General features: G+C 32.4%; 1 protein-coding gene across 1 annotated transcript; it reads right to left on the reverse strand.

Annotated features, from left to right (window-relative positions):
• Positions 1 to 1,253: 1,253 nt before the first annotated feature.
• On the reverse strand, positions 1,254 to 4,886 carry LOC104097406 (probable protein phosphatase 2C 65). The gene is made up of 5 exons (XM_009603960.4): positions 4,293 to 4,886; positions 3,520 to 3,828; positions 2,722 to 2,839; positions 2,404 to 2,627; positions 1,254 to 1,954 (listed from the first exon to the last, which is right to left on the reverse strand). The coding sequence occupies exons 1-5, from the start codon at positions 4,536 to 4,538 to the stop codon at positions 1,499 to 1,501; spliced, it is 1,353 nt and encodes a 450-aa protein (XP_009602255.1). The 5' UTR covers positions 4,539 to 4,886; the 3' UTR covers positions 1,254 to 1,498.
• Between the last annotated feature and the right edge of the window lie 17,902 nt (positions 4,887 to 22,788).

A 22,788-nucleotide genomic window follows, 5' to 3' on the forward strand; every position in this document is an offset into this window, starting at 1 on the left:
ATGTACTGCCTGACCAACCTATGCGAGCGCATACTCTTACTCGCGAACGTAAAGAGTAAAAATTCCACCTTCCCAAACAAGCCTTTGCGATCGCGGACCTATCCACGCGATCGCATAGAAGGAAACCAAACCTGAACACCAACAAACTTCAGGAGACTCCAGCCATTTCTCCAAGTCAATTCCACTCCGATGACCATCCGAAATCCACCTGAGGCCCCCGGGACCTCAACCAAACATACCAACAAGTCCTAAAATATCATACGAACTCGCTCGAAGCGTCAAATCACATCAAACAACGCTAAAACCATGAATCGCGCATCGATTCAAGCCTAATGAACTTATGAACTTCTAACTTGTACATTTGATGCCGAAACCTATCAAATCAAGTCCGATTGACCTCAAATTTTGCATACAAGTCATAAATGACACAACAGACCTACTCCCACTCCCAAAACCAAAATTCGAGCTTGGTAAGCACAAAGTCTACTCTCGGTCAAACTTCTCAAATTTTCAAAACTTCTAATTTTCCAACTTTCACCATTTCAAGCCTAAATCAACTACGGACTTCTAAATCACTATCTGGACACACTCCTAAGTCCAAAATCACCCAACGGAGCTATCGAAACCATTAAAACTCCATTTCGGAGCCATTTACATATAAGTGAATATCCGGCCAACCTTTTCAACTTAAGCTTCCAACCTTGAGACTAAGTATCTCAACTCATTCTGAAATATCCCCGGAACCGAACCAACTAGCCCGACAAGTCACATAACGACAATTGAGCATAAAATAAGCAGTAATTGGGAGGAACGGGGCTATAACACTCAAAACGACCGGCCGGATCGTTACAGTTGATCATGATGTACATAAGGTAGATATATTATTTTAAGCTCAAATGACTTTTGATTTATGATCTCTTGTTAGGAAATGCGATCTACTTTTAGTTTCATGAATCTGCTTCATTTTAAGCTACAAGTTACATTGATTACCTCTTTTATAATGTCTTTTACGTTTTTAATTACCTCTTGAGTACTCTTGAGTCTAATTTTGAATTCTTTGCATTTCAAAGATATTTTTAAGAGCGAAATAAGTCGCATTTACAAAATACTGATATGAACTCCACAACCAGTGTAATTGATATTAGGTATACCTATAATGGAGTAGTGTGCTAACATGGCACGTAAATCTCATAAATCTTCTATTTTTATTTTTTTGAAAATGTAGAACTTTTAAAATAGATTACAATATGAAATTGCATCGAGAATACATTAAAATATATAAAATTTATCAAACGCAAATGTTACAGAACTCGATTTAACGAACTAGACACAAAAGGATATGTACATAATAAAATTCTAAGTTATTACATTCTTACTGATAGAGCAACATATTATGTAATAATAAATATTAAACACTTAGAAGAAAATCTGGCCACTTATATATATATATGTATACAAGCATTTGGTTTCAATTTCCAGTAACCTATATTCTCTTACATTATTGATGATCATCAGGATACACAAACTTCATTCCAGATCTTCTTCGTCGGCCCTGATTATGTGTATTCTCTGTCGATGAATTCTTATTATCGATATTATCCGATCCATCTTCAGGTCCACGAGCAATATCTTGATCATTATCTTCTTCGACTTGAAAATTAAGCAATGTATCAAGGCCATCGTCTGTTTTGGTGTTGTCAGGGTAATTTTGATCGTTTGCTAGCTCTGTATAGTTGAAGCTCAATTGAGTAACTTCGGACATTGATTTGGTTAACAGTGGCCTTTGGCGTTTCAAGAACAAACATACTACAGCACAATCATCTATCTTTGCGCGCGGATATTTGTATTTCCAGGCTCTAACTGCACATTCCACAAGCAATCTTGCTGCCATTGATCGCTTTCTTGCTGTAGCCACTATCCGTATCACTTCATCGTTGCTTAAAACATCCCACACCTAAAAGTAGAAAAGAGTTTAAGTTCTATCAACTGATAACACGAAAAATCTTTACATTATTAATGCAACTTAACCTGTTATAACATAATTAATCTAAAAAGTAAGCCTTTCAGGCATTATGTAGAATAATTTAAGTAATAACTAAGTCATGTCAAAGATGATTTAGTAATTCCTATGATCTAAACATGTAGATGCATTGTACTTGTCATATGTAGGATTATGCATCTATTCAAGTGTAGAAAAAACCAGACAGATAATGCAATAATGTGGTATTTAAGTTGAAGAATTAATTCAAATAGTTGTCCACCCAATCGCTCAAACTAAAAAAAATCGGTGAATATATCATACATGCATAATTCATATACAAAAATATGTATAACCGTGTATAATCAGTGTATAATCAATGTATACCGGCTAGAAAAACTTGTTATTTGTAAAAAGATGCTTACCCCATCAGTTGCCAATACAACAAATTCGTCTCTCTCAGTAAGCTTTCTGTAATACACTTCCGGGACTGAAATGAGGCCAAAATCTTTCAAGCAAAAATCTCCAAAAGCTCTAGCCATGGCCAAGCCAGGGCAATCTTCATCTGGCATCCAAACTCTATACACATTTGGTTCTTGTTCCATTGCCATTACTCTTCCTTTGCAACTTTTGATTCTTTCATATTCACCTAATGATAAAAAAATAATACAATAAATATAATCTGAGATTTTTATTTGGGTCTTAAAATTGTGTTCAGTAAACATTTTCTTGAGAAGACCTACTTGGAATGTGAGGCTTCAAGTCCACTGTGAGTTGTTCAGAAATAAGCTGATTTTTCTCATCCCTGGTGCAAATTATAGCTCGAGAATCCCCTAAGTTTCCAATTAACAAATGTTCTCCCTGAAAATTCAACAATTAGACTAAATAAAGAACCACAAGCAAATCATCTATCGACATTATTTCATTTTTAGTCTATTCTAAAAAGAATAATCTTTTCTAAATTTTGAATTTTTTAACTTCAAACTTGCAATTATCGTTAATTACGTGTTCTTTATAGCGATAAAATCTCATAACATGCATGTTTAATACACAAATTTTAAGGCTATGTTGTCAGGGGCGTATCTAGGCCTAAGGGTATTGTTCCTCTCCCTAAACCATGTGTAATTATGTTATATTTTTTTAAAATTACTTAAATATATGTGAGTGCACCTATGCTCAAAGACTCATATGGTGCAATAATTATTGGATGCATCTCTACGAGTAAAATTGACGGTTCAAATACCACTTCGGACGAACTTATTTTCGGCATGGAGCATTGATATTTATACGTGAAAATCACCAAAAACTTTTTAAATGGCATTAATATATAATTTTAAAAATGTAGTGAGTTCATGGTAAAAGACTAAAGTTAAACACGTGATTCTAGATCCACGTCTTCACAATAGTGCACCCATCATCTTGAAATCCTGGATCCGCCTCTGTAATAATGTTGCTATACACTTGAAGTCCTTTTTTGTTTAAACTTGATACTTAGTCAAACACTGGTCATATATAATAAAACATAGGGAATACTTGTATACCTTCTTAAATAAAGTAACAGCTGTTGTGCCACTGGAATAACTCTCAATAGAAGGTTCCTTTTCAAGTTCTTCATCCATTTCCTTAAAGGACTTGAGAAATGCAGCTTTCAGTGTAGCAAAGAGTGGGTTCTGATCAGTTTCATCATCATTTTCAGTGCTTCTTTGATCACTCACATCATTAGACTCCTTTAAAGATGACGAAATTTTCGCCGGTAACAAGTCGCGTACATAGCGCGCGACTTTGTGGCCGGAGGGACCATGTCCATCAAATACACCACAAAAGAACGTACCTTTCTGTCCACCAAAGTTCTACATATACATCAGAAAATAAGTAAGAAAATTATTTATTTTTCAAAAAAAATATTTTTCCTTCATAGAAACACAGCCATTATGTATAAATTAAAATGTATTAGTACTAATTCATCCATTTCCGGGCAACAGTTCACAATCATCAATAAGAAAAGGATGATTTTTTTTTTACTATTATGAGGGTAAACATAAAAAAAAATTTATATATTCATGGTAATGAATGGAAATACAAATTAGATATCCGAGAAATAAAAAAAGATTATGGAAACATTAATTTAAAGTGATTATTCTCACCCCTTTCTTCCTCGTGGAAAAGGAATAGAGACATAACTTTCATCTGTCTGTTAAAATGTAAATATTATATCTTTCGTCCTTAAGAATGGGCTAATTACCCACAAACATAATGATAATATGCATAATATTACAATATTAGTTTTTGGAGAAGAAGAAAGAATAAAATGTACCTCCCAAACAGTCATGGCATCTTGATTAATCCCTTTTTTACCTTGTTGACTATACATTGATACAAACTTAGAATATCCATGCAACCTAATATGAGCACCAAAATCTCCCTTTCCTGCAAAATTACCATTATAATTATCATCTTCAACAATAATAATATCTTTCTCCTCTTTCTCCTCCACAAAATGGTGACGATAATTTTCTTGATCAAAATGCCGTACCCTTTGACAGGTACAACATGCACCCATCTTTAATATTTTTTTCTGCAATATAATCTCCTCAAAAGTAAATCTTGCCTCAGGAGTTTAAAACCATTCCATATAATTTTCAGATTCAACAAAAGGCAGAGTTTTCTTATCCATTGACTAGTTAATTTGGTCCTTTTCCTAATGTGGAAAATGGATTATTCCTATAGTAATTTTGAAGATGGAATGGAAATTAGAATACAAGTTTCCTATGAATATCTTGGCAAAGAGGCAAAAGACAATAAGGAGGACAAATCAAGAATGTTGTCTCATGAGATAAACATTCATGATTTGTGAGGAATAAAGGAACAAATAGAGGAGAATAAAATCGTCAATATAGTCCTTTTCTTTTTCTTTTTATTTATTTTATTTTTATTTTTGGATAAATCGTGAATAGTTTGACCATTCAGTTACACTCGCATTGCCCTCAATTGCACCTCTCTTATTTTTCTGTCTCCATTTTTCTTTCCCTATTTTTTGCTATTATATTGTTTTTCTTACATTATTAATATTACTTCTTCTAGATTCATAGTTTGTTTGGCGCCAGTAATATTTGGAGAGAGTCAAGTAATTCTTTTACTGATTATAATTTTTAAACTTTAGATCAACATTTTAAATTTTAAAATAATGTGATTTATAACAGTACATAGTTTCTAGACTTTCTACACTTGGGTTGCAAAAATTTAGCTGTTGCTTATGCCTAAGATCTATTAGCACATATTGCTAAAATTGCACGTAAATTTTGCCTATTTCCTTTTGGTTTATATATCATCCTATTATAATCCTAAATCACATGAAAGCTCATAACTCAGATTGATTACGGAAATGATTTTTCCTTACAGTTACATATTTCATGGTTAATGAGCCGAAGTCGTAGTGATGCAATTTGCAAGTCCAGTAAAATTTAGGCCAAAATACAAAATTGGCCACTCGACTGAAACTAATTGCATTTGTCAGCCAAAAAGTCTATAAATACGTATATGTTTTCTCTATAATATACATGTATACAAAAAATACATATTTTATCGGTTATTATTTTTGTAAGCGGCTAATAATACACATTAATTTTTCAAATTTAATGATGGGGTATTAGCGTAGAAATGGCACCCGGTAGCCACTTAAAGGGTTGTTATTTAGGAATTAGCCACTGCGTCCTGAATTTCAGTTTTTCAGTTCAAATTTTCAGGACAAAAATGTCTTAAGTTATCCTGAAGTTAATATTTTTAGATTAAAATTTTAGTACAAAATAAGTAATGACTAATCTCTAAATAGCATCTCTGAGAATGGCTATCTGTGTACTTGCCCCTGTATTAGCCCATTTATGCATAACTGGGCTTAAGATGTAGGTCTGTTGAACATTAGTTCAGTAATATTGAAACGAGTTCAAGTGCTCTAAATTTAAATTAAGAACGCATATGTTTTCTTTTCGTGTTTCAGTATTTTAATTTTCAACGGGTAACGGACAATTCCAATGAAAAATATTTAGCTTTTCTTTTTTCTTATTCCCTTTTTACATGTTCTCTGGTGCATCATTTACTTAAAAGGGCAACCATTATGCAAGGAATAATGAAGGGATATAAGCAATTCTATTCCTTGACAAAAAAGGGGAATATCTAGTTTTAAAAAATGATAATAAAGACATAAATTCCAAATTGTGCAAAAGGTCGTAAATACATATGATATTAGCTCGTTATCTTCATAAGAAACCTTGTTATAAAATCAATCACTTCAATACTGTACGGTCGTTTTGGGCCTTTCTACTTTTGATTTCATTGTCGTTGAAATTAAATATAAACCACCTATTCTATTTTTTTATTCTGGTACCTAACAAACAGTCGTCAATTTTCGTCCACATAAAAAATTTTAAAAAGAAAAGAAGCAGAACAAAGAAGAGGAAAAACAAGAAGAATATATTCCATAAATTCCCATTTTTATTATAAAAAACTTCTATGGAGTAATAGAGAAGAGTGTACCTTGTAGTCAAAGTCAGAGTCATATAGTCTAATACCGTGGGATATATTCTTCAAATTTCCAAATGTAAAGCCTAACCGACTTTTAATTATTTTTCTAATCCCGTTTTTCCTTATCTGTTAAATGTGAAATCGTGTTTCTGAAATCACAAATGAACGATTTTCTTGTTATTTTATTACATTATGGAGACGGGAGGATAGTGAAATTGCGAAAGTCAAAAACTGACACTTACTTGATGAAACATTTTCATTAGCAACACTAGGTTATTTGTTTTTAGCAATTAAAACGAACTGTTTTGTTCTTTTTAGGATTTTCTTTCCTACTTAATAATTAATACTATATATTAGCCTTTATAGATGCATACTCATTAATTTTAGAGAAGGTAAAAAGGCAAAAAAACATAAAGTGGCCAGCAAGCACGACAATTTTAGTTTTGTCTGGTAGCACTAGCAACTAACAACACATGTAGCATAGCGTACATTCCATAATTCTTTACAACAGTCAAAGAATACGTACTTTCACTTTTATTATTTTTCCTTGGATAATTCTTTTTATATAACGAAGTAATTGGATTGAATTTAATATATATATATATATATATATATATATATATATATATATATATTCTACTATCTAATAAGAGAGAGTTAGCAGGAGCTGGACGACATGTCTGCTTGGGCTTCTGAGGAGTATTTGGTCATTTCAGTTGAAATGAAGCTATATGATTGGTTGATAGAGAATCAGGCACCTTTAAAACTTTGAGCACTTTGACAAGTTTAGCCCTCTGCTTATATCATCACTAGAGATGTTCATAAAAACCGAAAAATCGAACCAAATCGAAAACCGAATCAAACCGACAAAAAAACCCGATACTTTTTAGGTTTGGTTTAGTTTTGGTTTTGAATTTTAAAAACCGATCAAATTTGGTTTGATTTTGGTTTTAATCAAAAAATAACCGAAAAAACCCGAACCAAACCGACTATAAAAGTAGATGTTTAAATTTATTATATACATATATATATATATATATATATATATATATATATATATATATATATATATGTGTGTGTGTGTGTGTGTGTGTGTGTGTGTGTATTTTAATATATATGTATATTTTAATATAAAGTTTCTAAAATTTTATGGTACATACTAGTCATTTATATTTTTAGTCTAGTTCTTTGTTATTATAATAATCTAATTTTTTGCTTTTACATTCTAGTTTGATTGGTAGTTTTCTTTTGCAAAGTACAAGAATTTATTTCATGTTAAAAATAATCGATTTTTAATTGAGTACTTTAATTATTCATCACTATTTGATTCAATTATCATCAATATATATTGGTAAATGATAGATTTCTCAAAGAGCAATTGATTTGATAGTGTTACGTTGAAAATATAGTCGCCGGAATATGCGTTTGGTAGTGTATGTCTCATATTTAAGAAAAACAACCGATGAATAACCGAAAAAATTGAAAAACCGACAAAAACCTAATCAAACTGAATCGATAAAAAACCGACTTAATTGGTTTGGTTTGGTTCCAATGTTTAAAAAATCGACTTACTTGGTTTGATTTCTTTTTCAGAAAAAACCGACCCAAACCTAACCATGAACACCCTTAATCATCAGCCATCACCCACATACTTTCTTCGGCAAAGGTCCAAATATACCCATTTACTTTCGAAAATGGTCTAAGAATACTCATCGTTATATTATTGGGTTATCTATACCAAGTCATACTTTGGGTTCAAATATACCCCCCATTTAAACGGAGGGACACGTGTCATAGTCCTGTTGGCAAATTCTAAATATCTCCTAATTAATTAAAAAGTAATTTTCTAAAGCAATTTTTTTGTTTGTAAAAATTGGAAAAAACTGAATTTTTTTTTTTTTTACTAAAAACTGAAAAAAAACAAAAATATTTTTTTTCTAGTTTTTACAAAAAAACTGCTTTAAAAAAACTGAAAAATATTTTCTAAAATAATATTTTTGTAAAAACTGGAAAAAAAAAACTGAAAAGCAATTTTCTAAAACAATTAAAAACTGGAAAAAACTGAAATTTTTTTAACTAAAAACTGAGAAAATATTTGTTTTTCAGTTTTTACAAAAACATTGCTTTAGAAAATTGCTTTTCAGTTTTTTTTTAGTTTTTACAAAAAGAATTGCTTTAAAAATTATTTTTTATTTTTTTAAAGCAATATTTTTCTAAATACTGGAAAACATTATTTTTGATTTTTTCAGTTTTTAGTAAAAAAAAACATTCAGTTTTTTCCAGTTTTTACAAAAATATTGCTTTAGAAAATTATTTTTCATTTTTTTTTTAGTTTTTACAAAAATATTATTTTAGAAAATATTTTTCAGTTTTTATTAAAGCAGTTTTTTTGTAAAAACTTGAAGGAAAAAAAAATTCGTTTTTTCAGTTTTTAGTAAAAAAAAAAAAAGTCAGTTTTTTCCAGTTTTTACAAAAAAAAAAATCCTTTTTAATTAATTAGAAGATATTTAAAATTGGCCAACAGGACGATGACATGTATTTCTCCGTTTAAATGAGGGGTATATTTGAACTCAAAATATGACTGCATGGGTTTAGATTATCCAAGAGTATAACGATGAGTATTCTTAGACCATTTTCGAAAATACAGGGGTATATTTGGCCATTTACCGTACTTTCTTTGTACAACTTCACAAGGACCCCACATCCCACCCCATCCAATTAAAGAACAAAACTTAGATTTAACAAAATCAGTTTGCTAAATTCAATGAAATATTTGCAATAGATAATGTTTTTTGCTCTCAAGAATAAATAGGCTCATATGATCTTTAACAAATTATTTTGGGGATTATATTAAAAATATGATGAATAAACCTTAAAAATTATTTTCAGTTTCTTGTAATTGTTATCATCAATACTAATAAAGAAAATGTAATTTCGATCAATTTTGTTCCCGTAACAAAGAAAATAACTATGCACTATTATAATGCTATCTTTCTCAATAAATTTAGTGGGCGTTTGGACATATGAATTGTAAAATTTCGAAAAAAAGTGAAGAAAAATAAATCAAGCAAAAATGGTATTTGAAAATTAGAATTGTATTTGGACATGAATATAATTTTAGGTTGTTTTTGAATTTTTGTTGAATGAAAATTTTGAAAAACAACTTTTTTGAGTTTTTAAATTTTCGAAAAATTTCAAAATTCATCTTCAAAATATTATGGCCGAACACTAATTTCAAAAAAAGGTGAAATTTTTTCGAAAAGAAGTGAAAAACTTTTTATTGCCAAACGGGCTCTTAGCGTGGTATATTCTCTTTGATTCAATAGGGACTAATTTAAAGTTTTATTAACTTAAAAATACTAGAGAATATATTTAACTACGGAGTAATAAGTATTGATAAGAAGACAATTGTATTATTCATTCTATCGAATAGGTCAATCACGTAAAATGAGACCAAAAGAGTGCTAACAAGATCACTTATTAATTTATCAATTTCAAATCAGATTTTATTTTAAGGTCTATTTCATTAATTTCTAGAGTTAACGATAAATTGTTGTATTGTTAAGTATATTATTTATAAGTTTCACCACAAGTAAAACAATATACAGACTTAATACTATAGAAACTTACGCGCTTCATTGTAAGAAAAATATTGAGTATTATTTGGATTACCACTTTCGATGTTGGGTACCGTGTTATGATAAAATGCGGTAAATTATTTAATAAAGAAAATCTAGAGAAAATCAATTATAGTATATTCAAATTTTGAGAAATACTATTAAAGAGCATAAGATATTTATTACATTTAAAGTTATAGAAGTTTATAGTGCATTTTATTTTTGAGGAACAATTAATCAATTAAGAGTTTAATGTTGTAGAAACTATATATATTTACTATAGGTTGGATTTTTTTTAAACTTAGGACATACTGAAAAAATAAAGGGAGGAAGAACAAAATTAAATACAAATAAAGGGAGAAACAATCTGGAAAAAAGTAAAAAATAAAAAGGAGAAGAAAAAGTACATATTGTTATAAAATAAAAGCAACTTAGTAAAACATGAACAAGACATGTTGTTATGAAATAAAAGCAATTTAGTAAAACATGAACAAGGAATGGAGATAGAGAGAAGGAAGAGATTTTCTTCTTCAATTGTATGTATTTTCTTATCTATTACAAGGCCTTTATATAGGCATAAAAACTGGAGAAAAATATGTCATTGAATATGTCATTAAGCATAGAAATATGTCATTGAACATGTCATTAAGCATTTGAGAAAATCATGGAGGAAGAGTAGACATCCACCAAAATTTGATTTTTCTTATAATACTCCCCCTTGGATGTCCATAGATAATGTGCCTCGTTAAAACCTTATTAGGAAAAAACCCTATGGGAAAAAAAATTTCAGTGAAGGAAAAAGAGTACACATATTTAGAAATCCGCCTTTTGGTTGCCTCGTTAAAAACCTTGCAAGAAAAACCCGGTGGGACAAAATCTTGTAAGGAAAAAAGAGTACAACACGTATTAACTCCCCCTGATGAGAGCATCAATTCACATCCTTGAGCCTTCGCATCCCAATCTTGTACACTAGTTTCTTGAAGGTTGACGTCGGTAGAGATTTGGTGAACAGATTAGCCATATTATCACTTGAACAGATCTGTTGCACATTGGTATCACCATTCTTTTGAAGATCATGTGTGAAAAATAACTTTGGTGAAATTTGCTTTGTCCTATCCCCTTTATAAATTCTCCCTTCAATTGGGCTATGCATGCTGAATTGTCTTCATACAAAATTGTGGGTAGTTTGTTACACTTCAAATCACATTTGTCTCGAATAAGGTGTATTATAAACCTCAACCATACACATTCTCGACTTGCTTCATGAATAGCAATTATCTCAGCATGAAGTAGCCACGATTGATTTCTTAGTCGATCGCCAAGATATGGCAGTGCCTCCATATGTAAACACATAGCTTGTTTGATATTGAGCCTTGTGTAGGTCATATAAATACCCAGCATCGGCATAACCAACAAGATCGGGACTACAATCATTGCCATAAAATAATCTCATATCGGTAGTCCCTTTTAGATACCGTAATATGTGTTTTATTCCATTCCAATGTCTCCTTGTAGGAGCAGAGCTATATCTTGTTAAGACATTAACTGAAAAAGTTATGTCAGACCTTGTAATATTAGAAAGATATATTAGTGCACCAATTGCACTAAGATATGGTAATTCGGGACCAATAAGCTCTTCATTATTTTCATGATGTCAGAATGGATGTGCTTTATTCATATATAATCGCTTTAAAATCATTTTAGTGTATGCTGATTGATGGACAAAAATTCCATCTTTCATATACTCAATTTGTAGACCAAGACAAAATTCTGTCTTTCCAAGATCTTTCATTTCAAATTCTTTCTTTAAATAGTCAACCGCTTTAGGAAGCTCTACTGCTTTAGGAAGCTCCCTAGGAGTTCCAATGATATTTAAATCATCAACATACACGGTGATTATAACAAATTTAGATCCAAATCTTTTTATAAAGATACAAGGACAAATTGAATCCTTCTTGTACCCTTCTTTCAACAGGTACTCACTCAGGCGACTATATCACATGCGCCCTGATTGTTTCAATCCGTATAAGAATTTTTGAAGCTTTATTTAATAAATTTCTTGGAAACCTTAATATGCTTCAGAACAATTTAAATCCTTCAATGACTTCTATTATACGCATATAATATTTTTCTTGTATTGCCGGATTAAAACCTGAAATGGCGACATCCACCACAGGAGAATATGTCTTTATATAATCAATGCCAGGATATTTATAAATTTTTTTGTGACACAAGTCGTCTTTATGTTTATCGACTTGACCTTTTTTTCGCACAAGAACGCATTTATACCTCCATGGGCTTTATACTTTCAGGTGTTGGACTATCCGTCCAACTTCATATTTTTCAGGTGAAATCAATTTTCATTGCATATTTTTCATTTGGCCAATCATTTATCTGTCCAAATTTCATGATAGATTTGAGCTCAAGATCCTCGTCAATATTAATAATATTGAGCACTACATTATATTAACAATATCGTCGACGATCATTTTATATCGGTTCTACTATTACCCAATAAAGACATAACTTATTGAGATCTCTTTATCTTATTATTTTTAGGTACCTGAGCCTTTCCCATGAAGTTTTATGAAGTGTTATGTCGTGGTGCTCTTCTAGAACACTTGCCTCCTTATTATGACCATCTTGAACATTTGCTCCTCTCCTTTTTTTAAGGAGTTTTATCTTTGGAACCGATTAGTCTATTATGCTTCATGCATGCCATAGACTCTATTCATTATGAACTTTATTTTATTTGGAGCATTAGCAGCTGAATATGATATTTAACTTTGGGTCAGCAAATACGTCTGGCAATATTTTGCAAATGAATTATCCCTTGAACTTCAAGTTCACATTTTCTCATACGAGGATCTAGATGTACTCATAATAATTCATTACATGCATTACTTTTTCAGCTGCCCATTTTCTTCCCCTATTGTTGGGATCACCAATGCATATCCCCAGCCTTATTTGGGGATCCATCTTTGTACATTGTGGTGGAATAATTAAATCATATAACACATTCATATTTCTAGATGGAAATTATTTGGTTCCTGACCCTGAACCGATTGTGATAGGGAGAACTTATCTTAATTTGACTAGATGCGTACAAGTGCTGTTGTATATTAAATAATACATCACATACCAAATTTTATTTTGGCAATTTTATTCTCATAACTAATGGTTTAGCTATAATTGGAGACATACAATTTCTGCTAAACCAACTTGGATTTAAACCAGTATTATCAAGATAAATAATCATAATTTATATTTTGGAAATGTGCTCTAATAATTTGAGCAATCAATCTTGCAAAAGCCAAACTGCAAGTTGATAACAAATGCACATGTGACCAAAGAATAGATGCATCTATTAAAATCATATAATAGTAAACGGTCGACATGGCAGGTGATTGGGCTCATATATTTATCACCTTTTATTAGTTCCAGAAATCAAAGGATTCAATCCCAACTTTAACTGATATATCACGAGAATAAGCAGCACAAGAGAATTCTTGAAAAATCTTATATTTCTTCAATATATGTCAATGTAATTCTCAATTAATTTTTCGCATTATAATTGAACCGAGATGGTCAACCGGTCATGCCAACTAATATTTATTTTAGTAAACCTCTAGTTTACTTGTGACATATGATTCCATCGTCATGCTTATATTTGTGTAGTACAAATAGAAAGAAAATCGGGTAATCTTTCATATTTATCCGTTATGATTATAGAAATATAAAAATATTCAATATTCCTTTCATTTATAGTCTCAATATTCCAACCACTTTGACTTATACATTTGAAACTCAAAAAGTTTCTTTTGAGACTTTACAATATCAATATCGTGAATATTTTTATTCATCCGGGTAGTAACAAATTAATTTTTCCGAAGCTCTTAATAACTTTTGTACTACAAGATCTTTTGTCACACCATTCATATAGTAAATGTCTCCTTCATGGAAAAAATTATATCATAATAAATTGTCATTATCAAAATCATCATAAGCAAAGTCATTTTTGCTTTAATTTTGCCTTTAATAACCTTCTATAAGGCACAACAAAATATATTTATTTTTTGGCGTATCACATGTACGCGACCAATGACATATTCATGTAACCACACAATAATATTTATTCTCTTTATTTCACTCAAACCTCCTTCAGAGGTGAGTTGTGTGGTATTCATCCAATCATGCATTGCATGTCTTTATTCATTACTTTTATCACATATTATAACATTCACCTTTAGGAATGGGTCTGCATTCTCAATGCTTATCACAAGTCACATTCTCTTCGGCGTGCTTTATTATTTTGCTTACCAATAGTTCTTCAAAATGCGAAGGCAATGTTTACCTCTTGAGTTAAACTATTCATAATGTCATTTGGATATAATTCTCAATAATAGACTTTCGTTTACTCAAATCAGCTAAGTAATTAGTATCAAACAGATATATAAAAATATAAAATAATATTGAAAATTCACATGTGGTCTTTGCTACAATAAGCTTATTTCAAGATGAAAGTGATATGACTAGAACATTAAATATAAATAATGTATCAAATAGAATAATATAGTACTACTAGTTACCATGCACTTTTATGGAAACTAAGTATTATGCTCTCTAGAAAAACAAAGAGATATAGCAGAACCTTTAATTGAAAAAATCATTGACAATATTTTTAACCTTAATGAAAAGGTCAATACTGGAATGACTCTACCATCTTGTTGCCTCCCACATCAGTTATAAAATAGGAGCAGTTATATATTTTAAGTCACAAGAAACTAAACCCTTTTATTTATTTATTTAATGGAATGTACTAAGAATATCGTGTACAAATAATGAAAAATTGGGTTGTAGAGATACAAACTCACTCAATTTTTCAATATACGAGAATTAAAAGTTTTGATCGGCCAATGCTAATTCAAAATATTTTTCTATTTGGATCGTATATTTATTTATCAATAACGTATGCTAGTTATGCTATTAAGATTACCCGAGAGAAACTTACCTCACATTACCTTTTCAAAAGTCAGAATGGCGCATGATGGTCAAACATATATTTTATAGGAAAACGTTCAGTTAAGGGAAACTTTACATAAGGTTCTTGCTTTTTTTAAACTTAGGAACCAAAGTTCCTCAAATGACTTTGCAAAAGCTGTAGTAGCTCCCCAATTTCTTGTACTTCTTTTGATTTTTGGTTTAGTACGTAACTCTTGACTGCATCATTATATACTTCTGATTCTTATAATAAGATCTATATAACCAGGATACGAGATGAAAGAGATCAGATCAAACTTACAACAAATATTAGAAACTCGTTCATTGAAATGGATATTGATAATGCAACAAAATAAAATAAGTAAAATATGGAGTAGTAATTAGTTTATATTTAAGTATTTTCCTTTATAAAGTAAAACACTTAAGAATATGAATGGATTTGTAAGAAGAAAATACTTAGCATTGGAAACTTTCATAACAAATAAAGAACGTATGAGAAAAACGAATAAGAAAATGAATTAATTAAAAAGGATTAGAAAACGTATCTTAGCATTAGCATTATATGCCTTATCACAATGTACTGGTCTCCTCAACCTTATTGTTACTTCAGTTATGTTTGATACCATTCTTTGAAATTGCTAAATGAGAAAGAAAAGCTTATCTCTTCAAAATGAATATTAGGCATGGCAGGAACATGCCTTTTATGATGTAGGACAATTTTGTAGATGTAAGTAACTCAATTGATTAGGGTATCGTACTGATAACATGTTATAAAATAAAAGCAACTTAGTAAAATATGAACAAGACATGTTGTTATGAAATAAAAGTAATTTAGTAAAACACGAACAAAGAATAGAGATAGAGAGAAAGAAGAGATTTTCTTCTTCAATTGTGTGTATTTTCTTATCTATTACAAGGCCTTTATTTAGGCATGAAAAGTGAAGAAAAATATGCCATCGAATATGTCATTATGCATAGAAATATGTCATTAAACATTTGAGAAAATAATGGAGGAAGAGTAGACATTCACCAAAATTTAATTTTTCTTATAATACATATATTAATTATTGTCTGTCCATCAAGTGCTTACCTGCCGTTCCACCCCATTCTCATGGAAAAGTCAACAATTTAAAGGTCTTAAAGTTGATAATATTTACCAAAAAATTGGAATTGTATAATCTAAAACTTCATGTTAGGATAAATGTAATTATCAGCAAAAACGAATTTGTTCCATAACTATTTTTATTGGTATACGATTATATATTTAACTACCCATGTATGCAGAGGCAGATTCAGGATTTAAATTCTATGGGTTCAATTTTTAAGGTTTTTGACATAAAATCAATTTTATATTTAAAGTTACGGGTTCACATTTACTATTTTTATAAATTTAGTAGAATTTTACACATAAATTTATACTTTATAATAAAAGTATTGAATTCAATTGAATCCGGTAACACTATACTGGATCCGCCCTGCATGCATGCTTGCAATATCAAAGTTTGTTTGGGAAACAAAATAGAGAAATTCGTTAAGACATAAACTACAAACAAATTATATCTTAACATAAATTATTGGGCACGTGGCCGAAGGCCATCTAGTATATATATATGCGCCACTTTTTTGACGCTCAAATGAAAGCACTTCAAGTAATTAAAGTCGTGTGATGCGCAAGTTATATCACTAACCGGCTTGGCGCTTGTGATGCTTCAGCGGTTGAGGTAGCTTTTCTATAGGTGTGTACATCATTTGGAAGATTGGTTAGTATTTTTCAATTATCAAACCAAATCAATGGTGTTGGGTTTTTAAATTTTTAAATCAAACCGAACTAATAAAATTGGGTATTTCAATTTCGATTTTTCTCGAATTTTTCGTGTTTTTTCGGGTTTTCAGGTTTCTTCCTGTAAAGTCTTCATAGCATAAAATATATAACTTGTGCTCCAAATATTTCTTAAGTCCTAGTAAAATACAATTATATAATGTATTTTTCAAGAAACTAACACAATAATATGAGATAAGTCATAGCATTATACCAAAATATTCAATAACAAAGATAAAATAATAAAATTACATAAAATAAATATTGCTAATTAATAAGCCATAATGAAAATTAACATAATCTAAAAATACTATATAGGTCATGCTAAAATAAGTATAGTAAATAAGTACTAATATTAATTACATAACTAAGCACCACACTTACCCCGTTGTTTTTCTTGAAAAGCTCTCGTAAATCGCCTCTTTCCGAGCTCAAATCCGTCAAAAACTGAAAATGGGACTTCGTTTCAGAACTTAAACTCTCTGCCCAAACATTTGCTCTAGCGATCGCGAACATTCCCACGCGATCGCGAAGAACAATTTTTCATCGCGCAGATTTTACTCTACGCGATCGCGGACTCGTCCATGCGATCGCGAAGCACAACACCACAGACCTACGCAGTCGCGGACTCGTCCATGCGATCGCGAAGCACAAAACGCATGACTTCTATTTCCGCTCCACTTACTCTACGCGAACGCGATCTTCTTCACGCATTCGCGAGTCACAAAATGCCACTGCCTCACATTAACCCTACGCGATCGCAGATATCCCCATGCGATCGCGTAGAACAAAAACCCCCCACTGACCAACTAAGCCTACGCGATCACAGACGCATTCACGCGATCGCGTAGAAGGAAAACATCATCAGATAACAACAAATTCTAGCAGTTGTTCAAGTCTAAATTTTTGATCCGTTAACCATCCAAAACTCACCGAGCCCTTCGGGACCTCAACCAAATATACCAACAAGTCCTAAAACATCATACGGATTTAGTCGAACCCTCAAATCACCTCAAACAATGCTAAAACCATGAATTACACCCCAATTCAAGCTTAATGAACTTTGAAATTTCTAATTTCTACAAACGACTCCGGAACCTATCAAATCACGTTCGATTTACCTCAAATTTTGTGCACAAATCTCAAATGACATAACGGAGATACTCAAATTTTCAGAATTGAATTTTGACCTCGATATCAAAAAGTCAACCCCCCGGTCAAACTTCCCAAAATTTAACTTTCGGCATTTCAAGCCTAATTCCACTACGAACCTCCAAATAATTTTTCGGACACACTCCTAAGTCCAAAATCATCATATGGAACTATTGGAATCATCAGAATTAGATTTCGAGGTCGTTTACACATAAGTCAATATCCGGTCAACTATTTCAACTTAAGCTTCCAACATGAAAATTTATTCTTCCAAACTAACTCCGAAATACCTTAAAACCAAAACCGACAATTCACACAAGTAATAATACCTCGTAGGAAGTTATTCAAGATTTCAAATAGTTGAAGGAATGTAAATGCTCAAAACAACCTGTCGGGCCGTTACAATCTCCCCCACTTAAACATATGTTCATCCTCGAACGTGCCAAGAGTTGTTCTTAACCTTCAAATCTCTATTCTACCTTACCAAACACATACCCGGGGTGATCTCATGTCACCCTATTCTATATAGACCTGACCACATAACATAATTGAAAATCATTAATTTAACATTAGCCCAAAAACTTTGGAGCCAAATTTCTAACATCCAGAATTCTTTTCAAGACCCGAATCTCACATCTACACACTGTATAAGCCTGAACAAGCTGTATCAAGGCATAGTCATAACCCCAGATATAATCACATTGCATACTACACAACTGACATGCTCGCAGCACCATTTCCAAATCAACCAAGTGCAACTATTAAACCTCATATCAAGCCAAACCTCGTTCCAAAACCTTCGTACACTGCTGATAATAAAAGAAACATGCAAAAATCTCATGACCCCTTATCAGAGTAACAAGTCATAAAGCTCTCTCGCCCCAACCAAAACCATAATCACTTTATAAGCCGACTTTCAATATTATCCTCCCAAATATACCCTAATCAAACCTGATAGTAGCCATTATAGGTCCAATGACCTTATATAATTAAAAACAACTATCCCACATACACGCCACATCAATATAACTCAAGCCACAACTGTGCAATCCGTGTACCCAAATATGGGAGATGTCTCAAGGAAGAGAATCGTATTGCAAGTTCAACAAGCACTACCACAACCGCAATGTTACAACCAACTCCTCAAATTTCGTTAAGTCGTAGGCGCATGTGCACAATTGTAGAGGAAGAAAATTAATAAATCAGATAAAGTATCATAGAAATAAAATTCCAACATACGGCACGGGCGACTCACGTGCCAATAATATGAATCGCCTGGCATGGTCACAGGCCTCCAGTCCCATCATATCATACAGGAGAAATTAAATAAGTACACTTGTATATAATAATGAAATTAGATTCCCATGCTCCTGGACTGGTATAAATAACACGCCATAGTGTAAGCATGTACAAATTCTACATCACACTTCAAATCGGTAATTTAATGCAGAAATAGTGACTACCCTATTTGTTCAAGGAAATTAGCCTCTTTGTAACCTCAAATGTAGCCTAGATAGTTTTGAGCAAAGGTATGAATATGACAAACGTTATAACTTTACGCTTAACAGTCAACTCTAGGTTTATCATAGCCTAAGCATTCTTTCGAGTATGAACACATGCCCTGATGCTCACACATTGGCTCAAACCTCACATATATGTACACTTATAGCGCGTAGATATCACAAATAATTAACGCAACTAGTGCCTCCACTGAGTTTAAAGAAAATACTGATCTCAAACAGGCCGCAACCCGAAACAATATACTTCTGAGAACTCCCAGTCTCCAAATTCATCAAACACATGAATCACCGTAACTGATCTCAACTCCAGCACTAGAATGACTAACACATCTTCCATTCACGATCTTCCCATAAGGAATACTTTTATAATTCTTCTGTGCCACATAGCAATAATTTGAATATCAGCAGTCTATCAACTAGGTGAGTACTGCAATACCAATAGACATTCGTAAGTCAAAATACAATGTGCCTTTTGAAATGTGCACCCTTCTCAGGGATTACCGAGCAATTATAACATTCATCTAATTATCTGAAATTGACCATTCTATCCAAAATTCGTGATCTTCCTTTCAAGAATGAACTGACACCTTGTACATGTAAATCTTAATCCCGCGCCACACACCACATCTATCATGTCATCATATGAAAAGCACGAGAATCTCATTATCAACTTTGGGTAACTAGCAAATTACATGCCCGGTCATTCAGTAACCTTCATCTTGCTTCCTTCCAGGAGGAATTCATAATATAAAACACGTTCCCTACACCGCTAGAATATATTCGGTTCAACCCATGGTAGAAACCATTAAGAACACTTTAAAATCCATTTGCATATAACCAAGCTATCAGAACTAAATCCCTATAACTCCACCAAGCCACACAAGTTGCCAAATCCGAGAGTATTACCACAAAACACCCGTAAAGCCTCACCTTATCATAAGAACTAAAAGAACCGAGCATATCATTACCATATTGATCCAGCATGTTACCCATTTGTCCTATTTTCTCTGAGTTTCTTCTGGATTATCCTTAAGTTGCCATTTCTCCTTGTCACAACACCACTACTTTACCCAAAGCTCACTACAAGACTTCCTAACATAAAACTACACCGCCCTAAGGCCCATAAGCCACTGTATTCTTCTTAAACACCTCCATAAATACCACAATTGTAACACTCACTCTGAAAATACCTTATGCAAATTTAAAATTGTTCCTCTTTCCTTTCTTATACTAAAATGTAGAATCTATAGTCAAACAGAATTATTGCACGTCCCGATACCATCCAATGTAAGTAACCGATTCTAGTGATATACAAATTCGAAAAAAATTTCAATTTTCACATATACATTTTGAATCCATTAAAACCCTCTCGAGAGTCATCCACTCTGCTCAAATCTAATTTACTCCATCCCAAACGGGCCAAAAGATATGTGCTCCTTTAGCACGATCAACACTCAAAGAAGTAACCCTACCTTAACACGACCAATCGAATTCATACTTCGTGCGCACTACATCCTTCAAATTAACAACTTAATCATTCCATAATTTTCATATTTTCTTAAAGTCTATAATAGTCTGAGACCAAAAACAGTAAACAAGGAGATAAAGAAGGATAAACAAGGTCCGCGAAATACGGCAGCTACCTCAAAATCTCCTAAAAATCAACCGCGCGAAAGGATCAATACCCGCTATGTCCGAAAATACCTGAATCTGGACACAAAGTGTAGGGTGTAGTATGAGTACAACTAACTCAGCAAGTAACAATAATAACTAAGGAACTGAAGATAATGACGAGCTACACAGTTATAGTTCACTTTCAGTAATTCCCGCAACAAATAGACATGCTTTCAAATCTGGCAGTTTAAGTCAAATCAATTTTATACAATTCAAGTTCATGTAATCCGGATATAAAATCTTTCAGAGATTTTACAACAATGACATATAGCAACCAAGTGCAATAACAAATGCAAAGCAAGTACAACCTCTCAGGCAATAGTCACTCAACTCATCACTCGGCTCTCAGCCCTCAGCACTCACAATCAATGGGTACCCGCACTCACTGGGGGTGTACAGACTCCAGAGGGGCTCCTACAGCCCAAGCGTCATAATTTGCACGGACAACTCATGTGTTGCACGGATAACTCACGTGCTATAATATCCTGCACGGACAACTCACGTGCCATAATATCCTTACCTCACCGATATGCCCTCGGCCTTATTCAGTCCTCAACCTCTCTAGTCTCCCGGGCTCTCAGAAATCACAAAGATCAGCCCAAACAAAGATAACATAGTGTATCAACAAATATCCAGAAAAGACTCAGGTATAATACGCAAGAAAAATTATGACTGAGTATAAGACAACAATTAGCAAATAATTCAACAAGTACGCGACCTCAGTGGGTCCCAACAGTACTATCACATAGCCTAAGCATGATTTCTAACATGATTTATAGTCAAATTTCTTCAACACATAGATATCATATAGCTAACAATAAATTATTCAACTTTACAGTTTCACGGGACAGACCAAGTCACAATTCCCTCGGTACACGCTCACACGTCCATCACCTAGCATGTGCGTCACCTCCAAAATAATCACACGACATAAAATTCTGGGGTTTCATATCCTCAGGACCAGATTTAAAACTGTTACTTACTTCAGAACGTGAAATTCTTTACTCTGCTATGCCTTTGCCTCACAAATCGTCCTCCGAATGCCTCGAATCTAGTCACAAATAATTCGTTTCAGTCAATAAAATTTATTAGAATTAATTCCATAAGAAAATACTAATTTTTCATAAAAATCCGAATTTTAGCTCAAAAATTGCATGTGGGGCCCACGTCTCGGAACTCGACAAAAGTTACAAACTCCGGAAGCCCATTCAACCACGAGTCTAACCATACTAATTTTATCAAAATCCGACCCCAACTCGACCCTCAAATCTTCAATTTAAACTAAGAGGGTTTTCAAACTTTTCCAACTTAATTCACCAATTAAATGATAAAAACAATCATAGATTCGGGTAATTTAACCAATATTGAATTAAGAATACTTACCCGTTGTTTTCCTTGAAAAACTCACGTAAATCGCCTCTTCCCGAGCTCAAATCCGTCAAAAACTGAAAATGGGACTTCGTTTCAGAACTTAAACACTCTGCCCAGACATTTGCTCTACGCGATCGC

Source organism: Nicotiana tomentosiformis, chromosome 2 (assembly GCF_000390325.3).
Source record: "Nicotiana tomentosiformis chromosome 2, ASM39032v3, whole genome shotgun sequence".
NCBI classification, from domain to species: Eukaryota; Viridiplantae; Streptophyta; class Magnoliopsida; order Solanales; family Solanaceae; genus Nicotiana; species Nicotiana tomentosiformis.